Source organism: Phyllobates terribilis, unplaced genomic scaffold, assembly GCF_046119375.1.
Source record: "Phyllobates terribilis strain yellow unplaced genomic scaffold, ASM4611937v1 Scaffold_2__4_contigs__length_985480577, whole genome shotgun sequence".
In the NCBI taxonomy this organism is placed as follows: domain Eukaryota; kingdom Metazoa; phylum Chordata; class Amphibia; order Anura; family Dendrobatidae; genus Phyllobates; species Phyllobates terribilis.
Genome location: NW_027362762.1, coordinates 450900158 through 450923669, shown reverse-complemented (window position 1 = coordinate 450923669; position 23512 = coordinate 450900158). Strand labels below are relative to the sequence as shown.

The 23512-nt window shown below is 39.6% G+C and overlaps 1 protein-coding gene across 3 annotated transcripts in view; it reads left to right on the top strand.

The window, feature by feature from the left end:
- The window catches only part of VMP1 (vacuole membrane protein 1), a 169302-nt gene that overhangs the window by 40040 nt on the left and 105750 nt on the right, over positions 1-23512 (top strand). For 2 of the 3 annotated variants that reach the window (XM_073665563.1, XM_073665556.1), the window contains one exon: positions 4598-4708. The exons of the other annotated variant lie outside the window; for it this stretch is intronic. In XM_073665563.1, coding sequence (XP_073521664.1) covers positions 4598-4708 — 111 coding nt within the window. The remainder of the gene's footprint in view (positions 1-4597; positions 4709-23512) is intronic. 3 annotated transcript variants of the gene reach the window in all.

Below are 23512 nucleotides of genomic sequence, written 5' to 3'. Positions count from 1 at the left end.
ACCTGACAGGGCACACCTGTGAAGTGAAAACCATTTCCGGTGACTACCTCTTGAAGCTCATCAAGAGAATGCCAAGAGTGTGCAAAGCAGTCATCAAAAGCAAAAGGTGGCTACTTTGAAGAACCTAGAATATAAGACATATTTTCAGTTGTTTCACACTTTTTTGTTAAGTATATAATTCCACATGTGTTACTTCATAGTTTTGATGCCTTCAGTGTGAATGTACAATTTTCAAAGTCATGAAAATACAGAAAAATCTTTAAATGAGAAGATGTGTCCAAACTTTTGGTCTGTACTGTATATATGTGTGTGTGTGTGTATGTATATGTATATATATATATATATATATATATATATATATATAAATATAAATATAAATATAAATATAAATATAAATAATATATAATATATATTGCTCAAAAAAAATAGAGGGAACACTTAAATAACAGAGTATAACTCCAAGTAAATAAATCAAACTTCTGTGAAATCAAACTTTCCACTTAGGAAGCAACACTGATCGACAATCAATTTCACATGTTGTGCAAATGGAATAGACAATAGATGGAAATTATTCCACTCAGTAAAGGAATAGTTCTGCAGGTGCGGACCACAGACCACATCTCAGTACCATTGCTTTCTGGCTGATGTTTTGGTCACTTTTGAATGTTGGTTGTGCTTTCACACTCGTGGTAACATGAGACGGACTCTACAACCCACAGAAGTTGCTCAGGTAGTGCATCTCATCCCGGATGGCACATCAATGCGAGCTGAATCAAGAAGGTTTGCTGTGTCTGTCAGCATAGTGTCCAGAGGCTGGAGGCGCTACCAGGAGACAGGCCAGTACACCAGGAGACGTGGAGGGGGCCGTAGGAGGGCAACAACCCAGCAGCAGGACCGCTACCTCCGCCTTTGTGCAAGGCGGAACAGGAGGAGCACTGCCAGAGCCCTGCAAAATGACCTCCAGCAGGCCACAAATGTGTATGTGTCTGCACAAACAGTTAGAAACCGACTCCATGAGGGTGGTATGAGGGCCCTACGTCCACAGATGGGGGTTGTGCTCACAGCCCAACACCGTTTGGACGCTTTGCATTTGCCACAGAACACCAGGATTGGCAAAGTCACCACTGACGCCCTGTGCTCTTCACAGATGAAAGCAGGTTCACACTGAGCACATGTGACAGACATGACAGAGTCTGGAGACGCAGTGGAGAGTGATCTGCTGCCTGCAACATCCTTCAGCATGACCGGTTTGGCAGTGGGTCAGTAGTGGTGTGGGGTGGCATTTTTTGGAGGGCCGCACAGCCCTCCATGTGCTCGCCAGAGGCAGCCTGACTGCCATTAGGTACCGAGATGAGATCCTCAGACCCCTTGTGAGACCATATGCTGGTGCAGTTGGCCCGGAGTTCCTCCTAATGCGGGACAATGCCAGACCGCATGTGGCTGGAGTGTGTCAGCAGTTCCTGCAAGATGAAGGCATTGAAGCTATGGACTGGCCTGCCCGTTCCCCAGACCTGAATCCTATTGAGCACATCTGGGACATCCTGTCTCGCTCCATCCACCAACGTTGCACCACAGACTGTCCAGGAGTTGGCAGATGCTTTAGTCCAGGTCTGGGAGGAGATCCCACACGAGACCATCCGCAACCTCATCAGGAGCATGCCCAGGCATTGTAGAGGGGTCATACAGGCACGTGGAGGCCACACACAATACTGAGCCCCAATTTGACTTCTTTTAAGGACGTTACATCAAAGTTGGATTAGCCTGTAGTGTGTTTTTCCACTTTAATTTTGGGGGTGACTCCAAATCAAGGCCTCCATTGGTTAATAAATTTGATTTTCCATTGATGATTTTTGTGTGATTTTGTTGTCCGCACATTCAACTTTGTACAGAATAAAGTATACAATGAGAATATTTCATTCATTCAGATCTAGGATGTGTTATTTGAGTGTTCACTTTATTTTTTTTGAGCAGTGTATATACACAAGGTGGGCCATTTATATGGATACACCTAAATTAAATGGGCATGGTTGGTGATATCAACTTCCTGTTTGTGGCACATTAGTATATGGGAGGGGGAAAACTTTTCCAAATGGGTGGTGACCATGGCGTCCATTTTAAGTCGGCCATTTTGGATCCAACTTTATTTTTTTCAATGGGAAAGAGGGTCATGTGACACATCAAGCTTATTGAGAATTTCATAAGAAAAACAATGGTGTGCTTGATTTTAACGTAACTTTATTCTTTCATGAGTTTTTTACAAGTTTATGACCACTTATAAAATGTGTTCATAGTGCTGCCCGTTGTGTTGGATTGTCAATGCAACCCTCTTCTCCCACTCTTGACACACTGATAGCAACACCGCAGAAGAAATGCTAGTACAGGCTGCCAGTATCCGTTGTTTCAGATGCTGCACATCTCGTATCTTCACAGCATAGACAATTGCCTTCAGATGACCCCAAAGATAAAAGTCTAAGGGGGTCATTGGGAGACCTTGGTGGCCATTCAACTGGCCCACGATGACCAATCCACTTTCCAGGAAACTGTTCATGTAGGAATGCTCGGACCTGACACTCATAATGTGGTGGTGCACCATCTTGTTGGAAAAACTCTGTGAACGTGCCATCTTCAGTGCATAAAGAGGGCAACACATCATCATGTAGCAATTTCAGATATCCAGTTGCATTGAGGTTTCCATTGATGAAGAATGGCCCCACTATCTTTGTACCCCATATACCACACCATACCATCAAGATACGAGATGTGCAGCATCTGAAACAACGGATACTGGAAGCCTGTGCTAGCATTTCTTCTGCGGTGTTGCTATCAGTGTGTCAAGAGTGGGAGAAGAGGGTTGCATTGACAATCCCACACAATGGGCAGCACTTTGAACACATTTTATAAGTGGTCATAAACTTGTAAAAAACTCATGAAAGAATAAAGTTACGTTAAAACCAAGCACACTGTTGTTTTTCTTATGAAATTCTCAATAAGTTTTATGTCACATGACCCTCTTCCCATTGAAAAAAATAAAGTTGGATCCAAAATGGTTGACTTCAAAATGGCCGCCATGGTCACCACCCATCTGGAAAAGTTTTCCCCCTCCTATATACTAATGTGCCACAAACCGGAAGTTGATATCACCAACCATTCCTATTTAATCTAGGTGTATCCATATAAATGGCCCACCCTGTATATATATGTATATGTATAGGTGTGTGTATATGTATTATCATTATTAAAATATATATATAATATTTTTCTATTTTTTTTTTATTTTTTTTTTAAAGAATTTTCCTTTTGTTTGTCTAATGAAAAGCCTTGGTATAGTTTTCAGTCGTCTCCCCCTCACCCCTAAATAAAATTAAATGAACAAATAAAAAAAGCCTCCAAATACATCTGAACATGATGCACACAAATGCATTCCATTTTAATTTTGGTGTAAATTATGATAGATGGAAAAAGTGAGTCTATCCCTTGAGCTTTAATGCTGAAAACTTTGCTTTTTTTCCATTCTTTTTCTTTTAGCTTTTAAAGTATGTGGAAAAGCTATGGTGGTTGACATGATCATCAGTCTTATTTGTTTTCCAGTCATTTGTCATAATCATCATATAAAGATCAGACATACAGTTGCAGGACACTGCAGTGAAAATATTTCTTTACATCCTGTATATTTAATGATATATTTTTTAAAGAAATCTGTAAATAACAGTCCCGCAAAATTAGCATTTTAATCAATATGCAAATGAGGCATTAAGTGCTTTGGGTGTGACTGAGCACATAACTGCCCTCTACTTCCCCAGGTTGTTTCCCCGCTCAGCACCAGCCTCTTTAGTTTGATGGATAGCTCACGGTCTTTGCCTTCGGGCACCAACGTAAGATAATCAGACAATGAGCTATCAATCAAGATGAAGAGGCTGGTGCTGGGCGGGGAAACAACCTCAGAAGGCAGTGGGCAAATCCCTTTAAATTTCTTATTTTATTTTGTATGATGCTGTAGAGGTTACCGATAAGCTTCTATATAACATGCAGCTTACTTTAATGGCTTGAGTTGTCCACTACCGGACAACAGCTTCTTAATCTCTTCAGTGTTCATCACGACATAAAAACTCTGGATACCTACCTCCTGGAGTCGTTGAGTTCCAGCAATGTTTTCAATGTGATTCCAAGCAGTTGAGTGACCACTGCGACCAGTCAGCGCTCGCTGATCGGCTGTAGCCTATGATACCTGTTGGACGTTCTAGGGTGGCCTCAACAACTATCCCTCATGGTTTGCAGCAGTATATCACAGCATTCAAAGCAGGAATTACAGTAAAGATGCTGCACAACCTCTTTAACATCCATGCATTTCTGCATGAACACATACATCTGGATAATGAGTTAAAAGTGGCGAGGATGATATACTCAATTATATGTATTTGTTTGCTTTAAGTAGTATCATGATAATTTTTAGTCAGAAGTCAGTTTATTATTTTAAGTGTTTAATAAATGGAAGAAAAGTTTAATAAAGAAAGAAACATCTCTAGGCCAGAAACAAAAAGGATAGCAGTCAGTGTGTGGTGAAGTTGCTGATATACTTACGAATGTCGTTCTCTTACAGTATGTACAGTATGTTGAAAAGAAATTTTTATGGTGTGCCTACTGGGTAGGCTTAGGCATTCTGTCCTCTGTGGGACTTGGAACAGGTCTACACACCTTCCTGCTATATTTGGTAAGAGATGCATGCTATTCATTCTAAGTTTTGTTTCTTTTTGTTATGTGCAAACCAACCTTAGAATAGAAATTCTCTATGTAGAAGAAAAGTTTTCCATTGTGGAATATTTATAAATAGAGGTAACCGAGCATAACGATTAACGTACACCATTAGCGCATAGTTTACGATTTTGCTGTTTTATATTGTAGCATTAGTATTTTATATACAAAGTGGTCCAACCATGAAATGTAGCCCCGATCCATTATTCTTTGTAATTTCCAGTTCCTGCTACATAATTATATGGGAAGCTTCTGCCAAACTCAGACTTCTAGATGCTGTAACTTCAGTCCTGTGATTCTGCCCTTTCAAATTCCAAGTTAGGCTTAAAAGGATTCTTTATGATTTACGTAAAGGGAATTTGTCAAAAACCTTTGCCCTAGGCTACAAGAGGGAATGCAGGATAGAGCAGTGTAAGGCTAAGTGCCCACGATTCAGAAATGCTGCAGATTTTTTCTGCATCTACCTGGCAGGAAAAACGCATGCGGATTGTACATGCGGATTTTACATGCGTTTTTCCTGCCAGGTAGAAGCGTTTGTGAAGCGTTCTTCACATGCATTTCCGCATGCGGGTTATCAAGCTATTTTCCAAGCGATTTTAGCATCACTTGGAAAAGTGCTTGACAATTTGGTCACACTATATAAATCCATGCAACCGGCATGGATTTATATAGTGTGACCAAGTTAATAGTTAAAAAAAAGAATAAGAATGGTAAAAAATACCCATTATACTCACCTTCCGATGGCCCCCGGTCTTTTCTGCGGTGCGTCCAGTCTCTTGTACGGCTTGCGGTGGTCTAAAAGGACCTGCGGTGACGTAATTTAGTCATGTGACCTTTGATTGATAGAGGCTCTACTGCAAGCAGTCTCCTCTGCTCTCCACGCTTAATCAAGAAGCAGTGGGTGGCGCTGGCAGGGAGACCGTAAGGCTGCGTGCCCACGTAGCGTTTTTCAAGCGTTTATGCTGCGGAATTTCCGCAGCATAAACGCTTGTGAAACGCTAGGTAATCCGCACCCCATGGTCCCCAAGGGGATTCCGCATGTTCTATGCACATGCTGCGGATTTTTACGCAGCGTTTATGCTGCATACAAAAATCCGCAGCATGTCATTTAATTTTGCGGAAGTGCAGCGGAATGGCCGCCATTTACTTGCATTGAGACGCATAGAATCCGCATTTGTACAAGCGAATTCTATGCGTCTCTATGTGCGGATGGTACCCAGTTCTGGAGGAGAGGAGACTCTCATCCAGACCTGGGTACCATTGTACCTGTAAAAAAAGAATAAAATAATAAAGTTTATACTCACCTTTCCGAAGGCTTCTCTGCATGCCGGCATCGCTGAAGGACCTTTGGTGACATCACAGTCATGTGACCGCAGGCCCTTCACCGCTCTGTCTCGCGATATGCCGGCAGCCAGGAACCAGCGAGGAAGCAGCGCTGCAGCACACGCCGGGGCATCGGGGGTGAGTATAGCTTTATTTTATTTTATTTTTACGGTCACACTATATAAATCCATGCTGTTTGCATGGATTTATACAGTGTGACCTAGTTGTCAAGCACTTTCCAAGTGATGCTATCGCCTGGAAAGCGCTTGTCAATCCGCATGCGGAAACGCATGTGGATCCGCATGTATTCTGCAGGAAAAACGCATGCACAATCTGCATGCGTTTTTTCTGCCAGGGAGATGCAGAAATGCTGCAGAAATTTTCTGCTTCATTTCTGCATCGTGGGCACATAGCCTAATAAGAGCCAATGACTGCAAGTTCACTGATACGCCTACCAATGCACTTCCTAATCCTAATTTACACATAGATGAAATTCAAACTTCTGCTCAACTGGGCATCCGATATGGAAATAGGTATCCAAATGTTATACCCTACCCTACCCTATTCTCTGCTAGCCTAGGGAAAATATTTCTGAAAGATTCCTACTATGTTGAAATACTTGAAAAAAAAAATTTTAATATCTGGTCTTCTCAATTATTTATTTTGGAGCTAAATGTAAGTTTGGTGCAATGTTGCTGAATTAAAAGATGTTTTATTTCTTTAAAAAATATATACATAACATAAATCTCAAAGAGAACTGCCAAATAAAAATGAAAAATGTATTAATCTCCTTTTTTTTATAAGATTGCATTTGTTACATAATTAAAAGGGATCCTAAAAATGTATTTTTTATATGCTTTTCTTATGCCTTGAAATTCTACTTAATAACCCCTGTGAGAAGTTCTGAGCACTCGCTGGTGTCCCGTACTCATAGCTGTAATAGTCCTTAGACAGTGCCACACTTTTCCTACCTATTAGTTGCAGTTTTCCAAGAGGGCAACATTTCTTTATCTTTTTCTTATTTAAACATTTTTCTTTATATATCCTGTGAAACGCGATACAAAGTGGTACGAATTTTGACAGTGTTTCTGAAATCACTGGACTTCCAGAAAATATGTGATCACTGCCTGGCAGCCTGGAGGCAACTCCCAGTGGAACTATGTCAGTCCTGTTGCATCATGAAGATTTCCTGCAGAATAAACTATTAATAATCTGTTCGTGTTAGAAATGGTGATGATCTCACAGGCAAAATTCTGATATTTCCCATCTTAAATGCGTATTATAAACACAGATGTCTATTAATGTACCAGACTTCATTTATCTTGTAGGATCTTCTCTATTTTATTGTTAGCATGACAATTTACTCTACTTATCTAATGTTCACACATTTCTGATATATAGTCACAAGCTGTTTTTTTTGTTGTTTTTTTTCATCCATATTTGACAGCTTGTATCTCAAAGTGGGGGGGGGGATCAGCCTCCTCTACTTTTCTTTTCTTTTAATCTTCTCATTTTCCCTGATTTTTGGATATTAATATTCCATCAATTTAGGTATATGCAGGTACGATTATTCAAACCCGTTTGGTTCATGACCAATACTTAAATCTAATCCTGATATGCTATACTATTTAGATTGTAGCCTATTCTTTGAACAGCTGTACCTGCTCAGTGTATTTAAAAAAGCAAAAAAAAAAAAAAAAGAAACAACTTGGTGATTTTAATACAACAGTGCCACCTTTTGGGATTTATTAGTAATGCCGTTAAATGATCATGGACATACGGGGGGCAGTTGAATAATACAATACAAATCAAGATTACTACTTTTTGTTGAATCAAAAAATCTCTTTATTCTTTAACCTTAAGAACATAATCAATATAATCTATAATGCACAAGGCTAAATAGAGCAATCCCAATAATAAAGTTTCCATGGTTACAATCACTAGCAACTAACTGTCTCTATATGAGTGGTCGTAACCATGGATACCTAAGGTCCTGCAATGCCTGCACATGAGGAAAGAGACATAGCGAGTAGTGTTGAGCATTCAGATACTGAAATATCGGGTATCGACCGATATTCGCGGTATCGGAGTTCCGATACTTTTAGAAAATCGAATTCCGGAATCGGAAGTTCCCATAATGCCTGCGCTCTGCAGTGTCTCTGAAGGATGACAAGCTGGATGGCAGCACTCAGCTTACTGTACTTGTCATTTAGTGTTAAAGGATTTATTAAAAAAAAGTAATAGTGTTTTTATGCACCGTCTCTTTAAAACAGCCGGCCGGCAATTCAGCATCTGTACCCGACAATTTAGAATAGAAAGAATAGAGCTTCACACATAGATTAGATAGATAGAAACATGTCAGTCACATATATAAGAAGTACAGGGATACTGTACTTGTCATTTAGTGTTAAAATAAAGGATTTATTAAAAAAAAAATTGGTGTGGGGTTCCCCGTAATTTTAGTCTCTAGGAGAGGTTAAGCAGACAGCTGGGGCAGATGTTTGAAGCCTGGGAAGGGGGTAATACCCACGGAGCTTCCCAGGCTACTAATATCAGCCCCCAACTGAATACCTAGCCTTTACTAGCTATTAAAATGGGGGACCCCAAAAAAAATGACGTGGGGTCCCCCCTATTTTAATAGCTAGCAAAGGCTAGGCAGACAGCTGGGGGCTGATATTAATAGCCCAGGAAGGGTGCCATGAATATTGGCCCCCTCCCAGGCTAGAAACACCAGCCGTCAGCCGCCCCAGAAATGGCGCATTCATAGGATGCGCCAATTCTGGCACTTAGCCTCGCTCTTCCACGCTGCCCTGTAGCGGTGGCAGTGGGGTAATAGGGCTGGGGTTGATGTCAGCTTATAATGCCAGATGACATCAAGCCCAGGTTAGTAATGGAGAGGCGTCTATAAGACACCCCCATTACTAACCCCATAGTCAAGGTTAAAAAAAACACAAACACCCAGAATAAAGTCCTTTAATTGAAATAAAGACACAATTCTTTATTGTTCTAAATTAAACCATACTCACCGTCACGCCCATTCCAGCTGAAGCAAACGATCTCCAGCAATAAAAGTAAAATAATAAAGCAACCTCATCCTTACCTTTCCATGGTTCCCAGGACGGCTCCAGCTCTGCTACATTCACATGACAGACTGGATCGCAGCCGAAAGCTGCCATCCAGCTTGCCATGCCGCAGACACTGAGAAGCGCAGGCATGCTTGCGCTCCTCAGTGTCTGGCTGTGACGGCATCCAGATGAGCCGAGGTCATGTCCAATGAACTCAGCTCACCTCATGTACGTCACTGACAGCGTGGGAGAATTCTCCTATGAATGTGCCATTTCTGGGGCGGCTGACGGCTGGTGTTTCTAGCCTGGGAGGGGGCCAATATTCATGGCACCCTTCCTGGGCTATTAATATCAGCCCCCAGCTGTCTGCCTAGCCTTTTGCTAGCTATTAAAATAGGGGGGACCCCATGTCATTTTTTTTGGGGTCCCACATTTTAATAGCTAGTAAAGGCTAGGTATTCAGCGGGGGGCTGATATTAGTAGCCTGGGAAGCTCCGTGGGTATTACCCCCTTCCCAGGCTTCAAACATCTGCCCCAGCCGTCTGCTTAACCTCCGCTAGAGACTAAAATTACGGGGAACCCCACGCCAATTTTTTTTTTAATAAGTGCATGAAAACAGTTTTTTTTTTAATAAATCCTTTACACTAAATGACAAGTACAGTAACCAACACTATCACTGTACTTCATATATATGTGACTGACATGTTTCTATCTATCTAATCTATGTGTGAAGCTCTATTCTTTCTGTTCTAAATTGTCGGGTACAGGTGTATGCCGCTGCTGAATTGCCGGCTTTTCATGTAATACATTCTACATTATTCTTAGCTGTTTTCCTTCATGTAGAATTAACCTACAAGGAAAGAAAGGGTTTATTTTTATTCCGATATTTGTGTCCCATTGACTTGCATTGGTTTCCGGTATCGGAATCGGCGATATCCGATATATTTTGGGTATCGGTCCGATTCAATCCGATCCGATATTTCCCGATATCGGAAGGTATCGCTCAACACTAATAGCGAGTCAGAAATACTATACTACATTTCTAATTGGAGTAATTTGCTAATGTTATTATTTCACCTACTACATCTTGGGATAGGATCTTGGAGATGGGAATACCCCTTTAACACTTCTAACTTCCTAACAAAAAAAAAAAAATTGTTTCAAAAAATTGTGCTGATGTAAATTAGACATGTGGGAAATATTATTAACTTTTTTTGTGACATAACTCTCTGGTTTAAGGTCATAAAAGTCAAAAATTTCCAATAAAAAAAACAAAGTCATATTGAATCAATTTTCCCATTATCATGAAGTACAATATGTCACGAAAAAACTATGTCAGAATCAGGGGGATATGTTGAAGCGTTCCAGAGTTGTTGCATAACGTGACGCTGGTCAGAATTGAAAAAATTGGCCTGGCCATGAAGGTGCAAACAGACTTGGGGGGTGAAGGGGTTAGAAGCCTAGAGTCTGATATCAGCATGGGGAAGACTGGATCTCTTTCGGTCATAAAGTTTATTCTTTACAAGTTTCAACAACATTACCTAAATGCTGAAGCAAGTGCCCCACCAGTTCCCTTTATCTACAGCTGCTGCAAATCAAATGTCATTACCTTTGGCCGACCCTGTAATATATGGCCAAGTCTGCTAGATGAGCCTCCCCCTCCCCCCTTTTTTGTAAGTTTAACTCCGATTTAGGCTCATTGTGCGGGTCTTAGGTTAGGGATCGCCATGGCATCAGTATGCCCTAAAAGCACAGCTAACAGCCGCTGGAGTATGAGACCGACACAGAATCTGCTGCTGCTTCTAGTAAGTGTTTTATTTCCTCTCGGTGCTAAATTTACAGTAACTGTTTATTACACATATATATTGTTACTTCATCGCTCACAGAAGCGGCAAAGGAAATGGGAGCAGGATTCCATTTTTTTACAGTGTGCTGTAAATGGGAGACTATAACAGATCTGGGGCTGAGTTTAAGATAACTGACATTTATATATGTAGCTTCCAGAGGGGGGAAACAGAATTCTATCAAACTCTCTAGTTGTCAGCAAAGTTCTGCATTTGGAATTCTTATAATGGAACCGAGACACAGAATGCATGCAGAGCAGGGACCCATTGCAAGATGCACCCAAATGGTGCCCTATGGACCCCATTGACTATAATGGTGCCTGTTAGTTTTTCAAAAAAGCAATGGAGCATGCTGAACTTTTCTGTTTGGTATAAATGACAGAACCTGCAAAAGAGCCTCTAGTGCAGATGTAATCATAGGCTTAAGGTGTGATTGTTCCAGGCAGCAGGATATCTGTCTTTCTCTAGTTCGTCCTCCTCTCCACTCTCCATAGAAGTTTATGAGCATAACTGTCATCTCTCTCAATGAGCGTAAAATCTGTGTTCACTGCAGACAGCTTTTACCGGTGATTTGAGAGTGAATGATCAATCCAGGAAAAGAAGGAGAAATATTTATTCATTGTAGAAACATATCAGAAATATCATATTTTCAGTTGTACCCTTGAATTCGGGGAAAAATTAAAATAGATTACTTTTTAATAATATTTTTCCCTTTTGGTGGGGAATAGGGATTCTGTACTTCTTGAAAATGTCTTGCTTTGTTGTTTTACAATTTGTTGTTTGTTGAAAATAAAACTGTGCTATGTTATATACAGTACAGACCAAAAGTTTGGACACGCCTTCTCATTTAAAGATTTTTCTGTATTCTCATGACTATGAAAATTGTACATTCACACTGAAGGCATCAAAACTATGAATTAACACATGTGGAATTATATACTTAACAAAAGAGTGTGAAACAACTGAAAATATGTCTTATATTCTAGGTTCTTCAAAGTAGCCACCTTTTGCTTTGATGACTGCTTTGCACACTCTTGGCATTCTCTTGATGAGCTTCAAGAGGCAGTCACCGGAAATGGTTTTGTCTGTCGTAGAATAGCAGCTTCCCCTGCTTGTTTGCACTATATAGGCTGCCCCTCAGTCCCCACACTCTCTTTTGCTCACATTTTAGCTCTACATGAATGCTACCCCTCTGCTCAGTCTTTACCCTGCTCTTTTACCCCCACTTATCTAGCCCAAGTAACTCATTTGATGCTTCCTACCAGTTTTGTCCACTAGGGGGAGCATCTTGCATATAAAGCCAGTAAAAAAAAAATAGGATGGGTGATAACTTGCTGATCGGTGGTTGTCCCACCTCTAGAGTCCCCATCGACCGGCAGATGAGGAACTTTGTATGCCTGTTAAAATGTGGCGTGGCAAGTCGTACATCATTTCTGAAGATTTGGTTTACTCCAGCAGCACTGCCCACCTTACGTGTTCATCCAATTGGTTACGATATTTCCTGGGAGGATTTAGCCCCTTTGCAGCAGAAGCTGTTTTTCCTCATCCTTACATAGGCGTTGTGCCTGTCACAGCTCCACCAGATGAGCGTAACCAGCACTCTCCTATGCTCCCTGTTTCCCACTTCTACAAGTCATACGACTTCTGTGGCAAGTCGTACACCCAATCCCCACTCCATTCATTCCCAAGGGGGTGCTGGAAAAAGCTAAGTGCACTGCTCAGAAGTTCAATGGGGAATGGATGGAGCCGCGGTTGAGAATGTGTACTGCCGCTTCATTTTAACAGGTTTAAAAGTTCCCCATTCTGTTAATCACTTCGGGTCTCAGAGGTCAGACTCCAAATCAAGTTATCTTTTGGATAAGTGATAACTGGTTTCAGTGGACAACCCCTTTAAGCTTGTATTTAGTTCTATGAAATTTTTTTAAAGCTGAATAAATCTAGACTTGGGAAACAGAGCACACAGTAGGGTGATACCCTATGGAGGGAGAGTGGTTAAGTGCTGGTTACGCTCACCTGGTGGAGCTGTGACAAGGCACAACCCCTATGTAGCCATGAAGAAAAACAGCTGCTGCTGAGATTTTGGATCCAGTTGCATGGACACATAAGGTGGGCTGCGCTGCTGGAGTAAATCAATTCTTCAGAAATGATGATGAGAATAAGGTGTTTTTTTATTTACAACGCGTTTCAATGCCGTAGCGGCGACTTTCTCTAGTGGTTTTTCCACATTCATGTGGTTGGTCTTGATGAAGACGTCTATGAACTTTGAAACGCGTAGACAATAAAACCGCAATTTTCTACATATCGCCTTCTGGATTCTTCCTTCACAATCTGTGGAATCCACTATTGATGCCGTTTTATCCTCCTTCTTATTAAAGTCTCTTATGCCAATTAGAGCCTTCATGACTTTTCTTATTCTTGTACTTCTTCCTGCCCTGTTACTTTACTGTAGACTACTCACTAGTTCTTTTTGGATCATAACTTGCCATGATTACATTACTGATTTACTAATTGATCCCATTTTCTGATGTACAGATGGATTAACATTGTAAGACTTCCCGGGACCAAAAAACAAAACAAAAGTGCAACCAGCTCACCTCCAGTAATATGATGTGAGATCCTCATTGCTCAGGATCCTCATTGACTAAATGTCCAGATTAGCACAAGATTCCAAAAATATTCCAGCTCGATGAGAAGTGAAAACCTTTAAAATGTATCATTGTATTTAAAAATTGTCCAAAAAGTAACGTAGAAGAGAAAACCAACGCGTTTCAAATGCAAGCATCTATTCTTAGACCTACCACGACTAAAAAAATGCATGTTAGGATACTTCTATGATACTTTTTGGACAGTTACGTTTTTAATGCTATAATATTCTCATCAAGCTGAGATATCTTTGGAATTTAAGAATCTAAAGCTTCCCGGGACCTTTCATATTGCAGCTGTGATGTAACTGCCTCACTGGCCCACTAGAGGGCAGTATATTACTGTTGTACATCTGACAGGTCCACCAGTCTACTTATAATACATTAATCTACGTTACAAAATAATAGGTCACAGTTGGTAGGGAACAATATTACTAATATTTTGTATCCTATTAGAAGTATAAGTTTAGTTAGAGGTTGCATTAAACATTGGGCACAATATAATAAATGGTATAGAATATGTGCTTAGTAGGTCACAATAGCGAACTGTTCAGTGGGAATTTATTTCAATATCTAAAGAGTAACCGTTTACATCTTTATCATAAATCAATAGTACATGTGAAAATAAGCAACTTTGTAATATATCTTATCAGAGCAATTTGTTTTTTTTTCCTCTCCTTGGACTGATCAGTCATCAACCAAAATTCTCAATTTAAAGCCACAGCCCCACTATCAGTATTCGGTCAGTATTTTTTCTCAGGAGTGGGAGCCAAAACCAGGTGAGGAACAATCAGAGAAAAGGTATAATAGAAACAAGTCACCAATTCTGCATTCATCACCCACTCCTGGGAAAAAATACTGACCGAATACTGACCAAATACTGACAGTGGGGCCGTGGCCTAAGAGTAAAATCTGTTTTCTGTGAAGACAGACTTTCCCATTACTGAGATAGGAGATGGCAGTTGGTACTTATAAGATTCTATGTAGAGGCATAGCTCCACCCTCCTCCTCCCGTCTACCTAGAATCTGATCAGTACCAACTGCCATCTAGCTTCATAATGTAAAACTGCTTTCACTGAATACAGATTATACTCATAAATTGAGAATTTTGAAAATGAACGATCATTCCTGGCAGAGAAAAAAACAGATTGCACAAAGTTTCCTTTTTAATGTATATTATTGATTTATGAAATAAAAAGTGAGAAGATGATTACTTTTTAAGGAAGTACATTTTCATTTGTTATGGTATGTATGAGAGAAGCTGATCCTTCTCCAATCTTTGGGAGTGATCCGCTAACTAAGTTGGATCGCCTACAGGAAATTCAAATTCCTTGGAACTTCCCTGTCAGTCAGCAAATACGGGTTTTACAAGAGCTTTCAACTGCGTTATAAAGTATTAACATGGCCAAACAGCTGCACACAAGCCTATGATCGCCGCCATGTCCAGTGCAAAGCTGTGCTAGGAATGGTGTAAGGAACGCTGTCACCGCACTCTGGAGCAGTGGACATGTTCTCTGGAGAGAGATCACATCTCACTGTCTGGCAGGCTGATGAACGATTGTAAGTTTGCCCATTGCCTGGAGAATGCCAAGTATTGGAATAGATGGTGCTTGCTGGAAGAGTTGGTATAGGAGGGATATTGGTAGGGGACGGTCTTTCAGCATTTGGTGTTTATTTTCAATGGCAAATAATGTTAAACCTACGACTGACAAAGACATCTAGACCCTTTTATTCTTCTAACCTTGGGGCTCCAGTTTTGGACATTTTGGAATGAGTTTTCCACCCAAGTCATCGCATATAACATCAGTACTTGACTGCTCGAAGTCCCACAGATACACTTCAAAGTCTTATGGCTTGTCTTTCCAGAAGAGCGGAGGCTGTTATTGATTCAAAAGAGGCTCCACTGTATACTAACATCCATGGTTTTGGAATGGGTTGGCCATCAAGATCAAATAGGAATGATACCGAAGTGTCAGCAATTTATTTATTGTGCTTTCATAGCGCCATCATATTCCACAGCGCTGTACAGACCTCATCATTGCTGTCCCCATTGGAGCTCACAATCTATATTCCCTATCAGTATGTCTTTGGAGTGTGGGAGGAAACCGGAGAACCCGGAGGAAACCCACCAAACATGGGGAGAACATACAAACTCCTTACAGATGTTGTCCTTGGTGGGATTTGAACCCAGGACCCCAGCATTGCAAGGATACAGTGCTAACCACTGAACGCCCACACAGTTCCCTTACTATATTTTTAGTTTATATTTAGGCTATAATGTTCTGTATGAAAAAGTAAATACTGAAATTAATGGTAATTTGCTTATTGCTGCCTCCCAGGTATCTGCGCAAAGAAATACAGGGACGTAGCTGCCTGGGATCTAGTGTAGCGAATACCGTATATGCTTGAGACGAGATTTCCTGGTCTGTGGTTTAGGACTTTTATATAGATGTTTTATATGTTGTATACAAAACATATAAAACAGGACTTAAGTCCTCTAATGAATGGTAAGCTAACACAACAGTATTATTTTACATTATTTCTCTTGGCCCAATTGAAAGAACTCAAGGATGAATAATATAAGCAGTACATTTGATATTTAATCTGTCTTTGAAAATCAGGACACGTAAGAAAGCCAGGCTATGACTACAGCAATACTGCTAGGTACTTTCATAACCATGGTACCATATTACGTGATGAAGAACTGGATTACAGAAGATCATACCACACTGACATAAGGGCTTTTTCTCATTATGGAGCATCGTGAATCATCATAATGGATTAAACATCTGTTGTGGTCAAGTGGAAAAGTAGCTTGTATGAAGTTTTAGATTTTTTTCTTTTTTTAATTGTCTGTTTGTAATTTGTAAATGTGACAGACCAACAAGAGTAAGTCAGTTCTACTGGGGTTTGAAGAGAATGTTGATGTGTCATGGGAATTAAATTGCCACACAGTCTGGGAAGAGGCGCTGCATCATCCTCATCTAATGTCTCTTCTTTTATTTCTATACCAACTGGACATTGTGTAGGTACTATGTCTATGGAGAAGCCGGCTCGACAGCTGATCCGACGGTAAAAGTACAGGTGCTCTGTCTTCTCCAATCCATTATTACATTACTTCAGTAGATACAATACATAATGATCCTTCAGGTGTCTCGGGATTTCCTTATATGCCTTTTATTTTCAGACTCTTTTCTTGAGCAGATATTCGGCTTGTATCATAGGAATGAATACAATTTTCCTTGAATATACACATAATAGAGGAAATGAAAATCCATGACCGAAACATCTGGTCTACACCAGGGTGTGTTTGGGGGTTTTTTTTGTACCGATTTTCCAGCTTTTTTTTTTTAAATACAGCCTGATGCTATTTTGGGTGCGTAGAGTTGACACGTAATGAATTTATAGTGCTTTATCACATAAGTTTGTTACTGTCTTCACTGATGGAAATGAAATGATAACACATGGTCAACATCTTCCTAGCCAAAGTTTAGGAGGCTTTCATTGTGTTTTGTCTCGATGCTTTTATCCCTAGAGACAGCTTGTACATCAGTTCATCCCTGTCTTTTAGTTTCAAGATGCTTTATTTTGTGCTGACTTGCAAACTATTTGCTTTTTAATGGATTGTTTTAACGGCTTAGAATAAAGCTACCTCTACAAGCAACTGATCACTGCTGGTCCAGCGCCCTTTTTTTCCTACAATCTGCATGTAACGCATGTGCGTGTGCCCCTAGTAACCAGCTGTTTATCATGGTTACCAGCCTGATCGCTGGTCCCGCTGGTCACACACAGCGATGTGTGCTGACCAGCGGGAGGGCAAAGACCAAAAAATGGTCCAGGACATTTTGCAGCGATCAGCGACCTCACAGCAGGGGCCTGATCGTTGCAAAGTGTCACACATAGCGACATCGCTGGTGAGGTCGCTGTTGCGTCACCAAAACCGTGACACAGCAGTGATCTCGCTATGTGGGACGGGGGCTTTAAGCGGACATATAGAAAGGATTTCTTATCTGTTAGGCCAGCCACATTCAGTATTTTGTCAGTATTTTACATCAGTATCTGTAAGCCAAAACCAGGAGTGGAACAATCGGAGGAAAAGTATAATAGAAACTCGTCACCACTTCTGTATTTATCACCCACTCCTGGTTTTTGCTTACAGATACTGATGTAAAATACGACTGAATACCCAACGTGTGAACGTGGCCTTAAGCGGAGTTCACAATCCTGTTATTTCTGTTTTTGTATTTGTTTGGGGAATACAAAAACGAAAATAAAATTATACATTGCCGGATTCATTTATTTGAACGGGGACAGAAATGTCTCTAAATCTCTTCTGTCCGACTAAAATCCATCAGCAATCTATCTTTTAGCAGGAACAAAAGGGTAAAGTTTAGTGTCCGGCTTAAAAAAAAAAAAAAAAAAAAAAACTGGATTATTTTTTTTTTTAAACATTGGAGTCGATGGAACAGATGATCATTTGTCATATCCTCTTATAATGGATTTGTAATCATCCATTTAAAGTAGATCCAGTAAAAAGGAAAACTGAATCCGTTTCAAATTGACGCACTTTAAAATAGATACGTTCACATTGACTTCAGTGATTTAAAAACAAAAGACGAATCCAGCTGTAATCTTTTTTTTGTTTGTTTGTTTTGTTTGTTTTTTTTTAAAATGGGGCAAAAAAAGTTATTCGCACATTTTTTGTTTTTGTTTCGGATGAAAAAAACTGGTGGATTTTTTTTTTTAATCAACACATGTCCATTTATCATCCATTTGAAACTGATGGTTCTGTTAAAAATGGAAGAAAAATGGACGGCTATACAAAAGATTTGTTTTCCATCGAGTTCACAATATTAAAAAAAAACAAACGTTTCAGTCATAGATCCTCCAATCATCATTCGTGTATCATAAATAATAAAAATGGTGTTCTGTCTTTACAGGAAATGAAAGCGCAGCCCCAGATATCCCTTCTGTTACATTGTGGTCATTTTTTTATATATAATTAAGCTACCTTGGGTCCACTACTCTCTAACATTATATTGGATGGCGGCCGTCTTGCTTTTGTTCATTCAGATGTCCGATGTTCACGTATTTACTTTACTCACTTATATAGCGGCATTAATTCCACAGTGCTTTACAGACATCATCATCACTGTCCCCATTGGGGCTCACAATCTAGATTCCCTATCAGTATGTCTTTGGAATATGAGTGCTATCAGTATTTTTCACAGACCGTATTCGTTCCTGTGATTGTCTGTGGGGCCATTCTCCCCTGAAAATCACAGAGGCCTGTCTTATTTTGATCCAAGAGTCGGATCAAAATCAGCAATGCAAGTCTATGGATCTGTGACTATCAGAATGGACAAGGCGGAGAAATGTATTTCTTTAAATCTCTGCATGTACGAGAAAAACAGATGACCGTTTGATAAGAATAATCGGTCCAATTTTCTCGTATATAGAAAAATCTGACATGTGAATAAGCCCGAAGACGGAGTAATTTATTAATTCGTTGGCATACTCTGTACCTTGATAGAGAGTAAATGTTTTAGTCGGTAAACTGGGGAAAAAATGGTATTTCAACGCTTTACCCACAACGTTTGCTTTTCTCTAATTAGCCTTAAATTCAGTATATGGCTACGATATGACGACTGCAGTGTTGCTGCTGTTCCTCTTTTCTTTGATCATATTAGTCATCAGCTATCATTTCACATGTACAGGCAAAGGCATCATTTACAGAAAATGGAAAGCATCAAAATATAGCACTTCTCGGTTTACATAGCATTGTATGGCAGTAGGAGGACGGACTTCCCTAACTGCAAGTGGCCAACGGCCCTTATTAGCCTCCCTTTGTGAGGGCATGTGCCCATTGAAAGACATAGAAGAACAAGTCATGATTCAGCAAGGGCGCTTTGTGTATTCTGGGCAGAACAATGAGTGATCTTTTGATGGCTTGCTCATTGTGGCAGTAGAATGAAAGGCAGCCGAGCTGCGTTCCTTCGTATCGTCGGCCTTTCAGCTCTTTGTCTTTATTTGGTGGATGATGCCAGAATGAGTGTGGAATGAGTCACCCATTTCCTGGCAATGGCTTCCCTGGGGACCCCGGCATCTTTTTCACTCTGAGAACCTCCTATTGTTCAATCCACCTTTTATAGAGAGTGCTTTTTTTTTTTTATCTTGTCTTATCTTACATTTTTATTGTGTTTTTTTTCCACACTATAAATACATACCTAGGAGATCTAAAGTTCTTTTTTTTTCCTTTTCAAGCTGCTTTGAATGAATATTGCTTTGAAGTATTTTAGAATTTAGCAATTCAATTAACATTAGAATACTCTACTAAAAAAAAATAACATTGTGGCTTTAATAAGAAAAAAAAAAAAAAAAAAAAAAAAATATATATATATATATATATATATATATATGTATATGTCAGAAAAACACTTTTTGTTAGACACTAACAAGGGATAATTGAATTTGAATAAGAATTTTTTAAAAATATTAAAACAATTTATAGTGACATTTGTTAAATACTGCATTTTTAATATATTTTTTAACAGAAATATAACATTCTTGACAATTAACCTCCTTAATGGACAGGCAAGAAAGAACCCTAATGACAAGCCATTTTTTTCTGTTTTTGCCTCTCCTCTTTTGAGCAGCCATAACTTTTTTTTTTTTTTTTTTATTATTTCCACTGACATGGCTACACAAGGCTACATATAACGTATTGTGTAATTATTTTTGCAAAACAAATAGATTTTTTTTTTTGTTTTGTTTCACACCAAATGACATATGACTACCACATTGAGTGAATTCTCTAGGTTTTCTTACCATGTATATCATAAAATGTATTTTAAATTCAGATTTTTTTTTTTTTTAAATAGATTTTTGCTGTGGTGACTTTCTGCTTCATATTACTTTTTTATGATTATTACACACCCACATATTTATTTGGGGGGTGCACAAGTTTTTACCCAGGAGATCATAGAAAAAAAAAAAAATAGATTTTTTTTTTTATTATTTTGATTATTTTTTTCACAGTGTAACTAGGGCATCCATATGGAGCCCAGTTACAGGGGAAAGCATAAGTCACTAGCGGAACTGATCTTGGACTGCTAGGACCCAGCAACTTTGCTATTCTGGCAGAGACCTGGTGATCATGTTACTGCCAGGTCCTACAGAAGCATCGGCATTGTCAGTGCTTCTGTACACTACTTAGAGCTCATTGAGTGCCATGTAACCATAATATACAGCTTCTATCTTCTTCCCAGAGTCTTTGGCTATGTCTCACAGCCGACAACCCATCCTGATTCTGCTGGATTGCAGGTGCCTTAATTCCACAATGCAAATTTGCTATAGCCCAGGACCAAGCTCCATAAATTTCCAACATAAACATATTCTCTAATCTTAAAGGGGATATCCGGGACTTTATAAAAAAAAATGTGGCTAAGCACTAACAGGCAGGTAATTGCACCTTGCCTGTCTGTTGTGCCCGGCGCCGTTCTTCCCCGGCATAGAGCGGTCACAGACCGCTCCTTCCAGGGATTCAACAGCGACATGACGGGGCGTGACTTCCGACTCATTCTGATTGACAGCCGGCTCCCCAAGTTGGGCAGCAGGGATCCAGCTGTCAATCAGAATTACGTCAGAAGTCACGCTCTGTCAACAGAGCGAAACAGAAAAGAAGCCTCCTCTCTGTAGACGTGATGACAGCAGACACTTCATAATCCCGGCAGGAACGGTCTGTGCCAAGGAAGACCGCCACCGGTAACAACAGGCAAGTAAGTTGCAATTACCTGCCTGTTAGTGCTTAGCAACATTTTTTATTTTTGTCTTAAAGTCCTAGATATACCCTTTAATGTGTTGAACTGGTATATCAATAGATTGGTAGTATACACATGATTGATTAAATAAATCTCTTACACCTGATGAGGCTGGGGTACTTATTTTGAATATCAGAATGGCAGCATAATCTTCATATTAAGATGAGAATTTTATTAGTGCTGCTGTAGACTGGGAGAATTGAACATAGTGTTTTTAAGACTTCCATATCCTTCATGCAGTAATAATGTAAAAGGCAGCGCTCTAAATATCAGAAGCAAATAGACTCTTTATTGCTCATTTGCATTTGATATTGATGGAGCTGCCTTTTCCTTTTTATTTCTCCTGGATCTGAAGGGACTTCTGAGTAGGATGTATTGATGAGAAGCCAAACCTATGGGGAATTTTAAGAAAAGAACTTGTGTATACCTGCACCTCCATTGTACCCAAAATAGCTTTATAGTGACTATAATGACATCAATTTCTCATCCTAAGGCCACAACCCCACTATCAGTATCTGGTCAGTATTTTTTTCTCAGGAGTGGGAGCCTAAACCAGGTGTGGGTAATAAATGCAGAATTGGTGACTTGTTTCTATTATACCTTTTCTCTGATTGTTCCTATCCGAGTAAAAAATTGCTGCATGCCCAAGTTTGATCCGATATTTGGATCGCACTTGGCCATACAAGTCAGTGAGTCCGTGGAAACCATCTGACCGCACTCGGATGACATCTGAGTGCAGTCCGATTTCTGCACACTCACAGAATGGAAGATGGAAACATTTTCCTCTCCACCTTCTGCTCATTTGGATTGCACTATGCTCACACTTATGCAAATAACACTTTGATCAAACTCTGATCAGAGTATTATTTATATAATTGATCGGATTTTCTGGGATGACAAACATGCGCTCGTATGCACCTAACATTACACTGACATAATTAATACCATTGTAAACCACACGGGATCAGGGGGTCAACAGTCGAGGCCGTGTTTGTGCATTTCACGTGGATTTAATTATTAGTTTGGATTAGCCTACTTTCACACTTGAGGTATCACTATTAGAATACTTTTGTCTTTTTTTTTTTTTTTGGCCTAATGGCATTTCCATAGATCTTTCAGTATATAGTGGAGAAATAGTCTTTTTGCATGTGCCGTTTTCTTAAAGTTCTCATTTTGCATTTGATACATGGTGACGTGCACTTTGTGGCGCCCACTCAATTTATTTATTCACCCCATTTGCTTTTTTTTTTTCAGTTTACACATTAAGTTAAATAACTTTTCTCTATAACTTCACAATTCACTTGCCATAACACACTTTTATTATCTGCTACCTAACCCTTTAAAAGAACTGCTTGGAATTGGCAACCCATTTTTATATTGTTAGAAATTTTACCAAACGTAAGTCATGCAATTTATTTATTTTTTTAATTAAAAAAAAAAAAAAAAATGTCTTTTAGATGTCTTGTGTGAACTGGGTTCACTAAAATCTTACTGCGCGTAAAAATCCTGCATGTGAACCTAAAGATCTGACCATTTATGGAACAAAATCTCACAAATATAATTTAAACTTTTTCCAATTTTTATTACATTTCCTCATGATTTTGATCTTGAGCAGTGACTTTAGTCCTACTCTTTGTCTTCAGGCAGCAGAATTGCTATTGATCTATTGCTTTGCGTGTTTATGACCTAGGATTTGTGACTAACGCAAAAATGATTATTTTATTCTTGGGATCATTTCACAGTCTTGATTCTCGACTCTAGTCTTGGTGTTTTTTCAGTAATAAGCAAAATGGTTTAGGCAAGTTGTGTGTCAGCAGACTACACGAGTAACAAGGAATCCGATTTACATGGACATACAGTAGGAATACAATTTACTAATTTGTCTATGCATTTTAAAGTTTGGGGCGAGTCAGACAGTCTGACTTACGCCAGTCATCCCAATGATTGCCTAATTCCATTTATAAATCACTTTGGAATTTATAACAAATCACATACCAGTCTAACCGCAGGCTCCAGAGGGTCTCCAGTCAAAGTGTGGCAAGTGTTTCTCAGGTGAATCATGGTGGGAA